Source organism: Gavialis gangeticus, unplaced genomic scaffold (assembly GCF_001723915.1).
Source record: "Gavialis gangeticus isolate Ggan-Ray unplaced genomic scaffold, GavGan_comp1, whole genome shotgun sequence".
NCBI classification, from domain to species: Eukaryota; Metazoa; Chordata; order Crocodylia; family Gavialidae; genus Gavialis; species Gavialis gangeticus.
This window is the reverse complement of record NW_017729029.1, coordinates 4,985,065-4,989,542: the sequence shown is the minus strand read 5'-3', so window position 1 is coordinate 4,989,542 and position 4,478 is coordinate 4,985,065. Positions and strand designations below refer to the sequence as shown.

The window sequence follows — 4,478 nt, the reverse complement described above, 5'->3', positions numbered from 1 at the left end:
TGTTTTGGGAGATATCTAAACACATGAATGGAACACAAATTACATATGCACGAATCGTTTTTATTTTTAAAGCGTGATTCTTATAAACAAAAATGTAGAACAAACTATACAGTAGTCAAATCAGAGCCTTAGACATGGATACACCTAAGGCAAAATGGTAGCTTGAAAGGGAAATAGAAGTAAACCATTCCCAGTAGGATGAGTGGTGATTGAGGGTTATAAGCATCCTAAGAGCAATAACTGCCTCTATAAGCTGAATCTTTATGCTATTAAATTGCCCGATAGTTAGCCTAGGAGAAACACTTGATAAAAGACTAATAAAAATAGCATTCCATGTGTTTGAATATATACATAAGCTCTAATCCTACAAAGACTGATTGCATGTATGCTTACATGTATGCACTGCAAATAGTCCCATTGGCACACAAAGTTAAACATGTATGTCAGTCTTTGACACAATGGAGTGTCTAATTAAGTCAGTAGTCTTTCAATTGATTTCAGTGGGCATTGGATTGTTTGTTTATCCTCGGTTTTCCTAATGATAAAGCTATAGAACAGCGATTCTCAACTGGGGTGTCATGGCACCCAGTGGTGCCTTGAGATCCTTTTAAGGGTGCCAGGCAATATTATCACCGTTGGGTAAGTGTAACCATCTACATGTAGTTCACAAGATCAACCCAGAGATTGCTAAGAGGTGATAGTTTCTGAGGAGTGACTTGAGTCTAATGAGATGTCTTGAGACTAAAAATGTTGAGAACCACCGCTGTAGAAGTTAGCCTTTAAATAAAAAATATGTTCCTTGTGCTCATAGAACACCAATATTCCTTTAAAATAGCTACATATCTATAAACCATTTTTAAAAAATTAAAAAAAGGAGAAAGCTGCATTAGCTTATTGTCCTTAAAATAAAATCACTTGCCATTGGAGATAACAACCAGCATGGTTATTCTTTAAATGCATACTAGTGCTTGCCCATCACTTATGTCTCTCACTGCTAAATGTAAAGATAATTTTGGGTGGACCACAGAGTAACAAAATAAAATCAAATACTTAAATTACAGTTTGCAAGTGTCCATAAGTTGCTTGTGTTTTTACACCTATAAATGAAGCTTAGATACTGTAGATGTGACAGCTACTGCTGCTGGTACAGAATGATGGTTCTTCAAACTAAATTTGAAAAAACAACATGCTCATGAAGAGGATAAATCTGTGTATCAATTCAGTCAAATTAATGTTCAGACTTCAGCAGGATCTGAGCTGGTCCAGTGGATGCATGATAGTACATATAAGGCTATCCTGTACTTGTAGAACTGTGGGTGCCATACTGAATTAAGATCAGCCCTTGAGGAAGCTCCATTTTTGTGTCCTTGTGTTCAGGGCTGTTTATTTACCATTTTCTCTTTCCTTCTGTACTTGTACTTTGAAAGATGGCTCATGGAGAGGAAGGAAAACTGCATCTCAGTATTTAAATATATAGTTGAGTGTCTTTGGCTTGATCACCAGAGACAGTATAAGAAAGAAATAGCTAGCAAAATAGGAAAAGAGCTGTTAACTCATTCATGCCTTTACCCTGAAACACTGCAGCCTTCTGTGTTATGTGTAGTTCAAGTGGGTCATGTGTGGGATCAGACCAGTGCACTCCAGCTATGGGTTTTCCAGCTTCCAGCACCCATAACATTTTTACCATGAGTTTAATTTACAAGTTTGCTTTATATAAACCAAAAGATTTTTCACTGTTGAAAAACACCTTCAATTAAAGCTGCAGGAGTTTCTATGCTGCTTATATGACTGAGGAGTTAGAGAAAAATCCAAGATTTTATATGGAACAGGGTTTTTAAAAAGCTGTATTTTTATTCCTTTATTGATGAGCCACTTTCCTTGCTCATAAGACGACTCCTGATGACTATGCTGCTGTGCCTTGATATCTGATCCTGAAACTCTGAAGTTGTGAAGAAGTACAGGATTGGATCCAAACAACAGTCCAGGCTTGCAAGGCTTAAGCAGAAGGGTTGAGTGTAAAGTGTACTTTTGCGGATGGAGCAGTCTGTAATAATGTCCTCTTTCACCATCATGTAAAAGAAAAAATTGATGTGATATGGGGTGAAACATATGAAGAACACAATGGCACATGTTGAAATCATCCGTAAAGCCTTTCGTTTCTCACTATTCTGCAAAGGCATTTGATATGTTTGAAGTGATTCTTTTGTTTTCCAGGTGCAGTACACAATGACAATTAAAGGACCCACAAACCCAAGTAGTTCGGCTACCATTGTCATCACCACCGGTACTACCTTACCGCTGATCTTCTTAACAGCAAGATCCGCAAAGCAGGCATTTGCATTATTAGCTATGCCTTCGTATCTCATGATTGGAAACGGTGAACAGGCAGCCCCAACAAACATCCATATGGCAACACTAATGGCTGCGTCATACCTGCGCTTCCAGTCTTTGGCTTTGAATGGATTGTAGAGAAAAAAGTATCTTTGGATGCTTATGCAGGTAAGGAAACAAATGCTTGCATACATGTTGAGATACTTCAGGTAGAAACATAGCAGGCAGAGTCTATGTCCAAAAGGCCACACATTGTTTATATAATAGTAAATGCGCAGCGGTAATGAGAGAACATGAGCAAGATCAGCTACAGCCAAATTAATCATAAAAATGACGGCTTTATTTTTCTTGCTGATGAAGCGACATAAAACCCATAAGGCAGCACTGTTTGCCAGAAGACCTGGTATGAATACTATGGTGTAAGTGACTGCATACAAGTGATGTTTAAATGTTATATTGGGTTCAGCACAGCTTTCTGAAGATATGTTGCTTGCCATTTTGAATGTGTCTGTACGATCATTTGGGACAGGATGGGATGGATGGAGAATTTCTGTAAAGAATAAAAAAAAAATGCTATAAAGACAGTGTAATTTTTTTTCAGTGTTAATGTTTTTAATTTTCATAGTAGTGCATTTAGTAGCTAGTACAGACTGAGAATGTCCACTGCTAAATCTCCTTGCTCTTTAATGTGGTAGTGCAATTCTAAAAGTGCTCTTGAGATTTCTGACAAGATAAATAACCTTATGACAACATTAATGGCGGTGTCATATCTGTGCTCCCAGTCTTTGACTTTAAATGGATTAGAGAAAGAAATATCTCTGGAAGTTTCTGAAGTAAGGAAGCATAAGCCTCTGTCAATCTGATCCCCATTACTATAGTGTCTGGCCACCCTCTAGCTATTAACTTATTTATACTTGCAACCCCCTGTGATGCAGGGTACAATAATCACCATTTTACAGGTGAGGAATTGAGGCACAGGGAGAAAAGCAACTTGCCAAGGGTCACATAGAAGATGAATGTCTCTCCCATGTCCCAAGGTAGTACCTCAATCACCATCCTTCAGTGAGTGTGACAGCTGCATGTTACTGAAGCAGTCACAAGACTACCATAAGCTGTGGGTGTCTGGGGCAATGGAACTGATAGCCGGCTACCCATGCAAAGAAAAATTCCTGTTATCTAACATCTTACCACTATTCTGATTCACTAGCTTATCCAAGCTAATGGAAAGATGAAAATTGGCTTAATGTTTCCTTTTAGCCATCACCCAGTGGAAAAGAAATGTTATAAGAGATCCACCTAGCCAGCAGGGCTGTGTGAGGCTTCGGATCGTGCTTCGGATCTGGAGAAGCTTCGGATGCTTTGGCGTCTGAAGCAGCATGTCCAGATTGAAGCGCTGGCTTTGTTAGGCTTTCTGAAGCGGTTCAGAGCTTCCAAAGCACTTTGGAAAAGCTTCGGAGCCGCTTCAGAGATCTGGCAATAGGGTATAATGGGGAATCAATTAAATATCTATAATGTTGGTGTTTTTTGTCTGATTTGGATGAAATTTGCAGGGACTGTAGCCTCTGCTCAGAGCATGAATCCTGCCATGCTTCAAGAAGATTGGCGCAGGGGTTCCGGGGGGAACTGCACCCCAAATTCTTGAAAGCAAAATTCATGTCACGTCTATGTGTTAAACCACAGGGGGGTGAAAGCTGCAGGGGTGGTAGCCCTTGGTGAGGCCACAAAGCCTGCCAGGTTTCGAGAAGAGTGGTGCAGGGGTTTGGGGGAAACTGCACCTCAAGCTGCGGACAAGCAACACTCTTGACATGGGTGACACTGTGTGTGTTAAGGTGCAGCAGGGTCTGCAGCTTGAGGTGCAGTTTCCCCCAAACACCTGCACCGCTCTTCTTGAAACTTGGCAGGCTTCATGACCTCAGCAGGGACTACTACCCCTGCAGTTTTCACCCCCCTGTGGTGTAACACATACATGTGACATGAGTTTTGCTTTCAGGAATTTGGGGTGCAGTTCCCCCCTGTACCAATCTTCTTGAAACTTGGCAAGCTTCATGCTCTCAGCAGAGGCTACCATCTCTGCAAGTTTCATCCAAATCAGACAAAAAACAACAAAGTTATAGATATTTAATTGATTCCCCATTATACCCTATGGC

General features: G+C 40.3%; 1 protein-coding gene across 1 annotated transcript in view; it reads right to left on the bottom strand.

The window, feature by feature from the left end:
* Nucleotides 1-39: 39 nt before the first annotated feature.
* Nucleotides 40-4,478, bottom strand: part of LOC109300490 (putative P2Y purinoceptor 10) — a 15,748-nt gene continuing 11,309 nt past the window's right edge. The window contains exon 2 of the mRNA XM_019521142.1: nt 40-2,881. Within this exon, the coding sequence (XP_019376687.1) occupies nt 1,851-2,828 (978 nt within the window). The 5' untranslated portion in view covers nt 2,829-2,881 and the 3' untranslated portion in view covers nt 40-1,850. The remainder of the gene's footprint in view (nt 2,882-4,478) is intronic.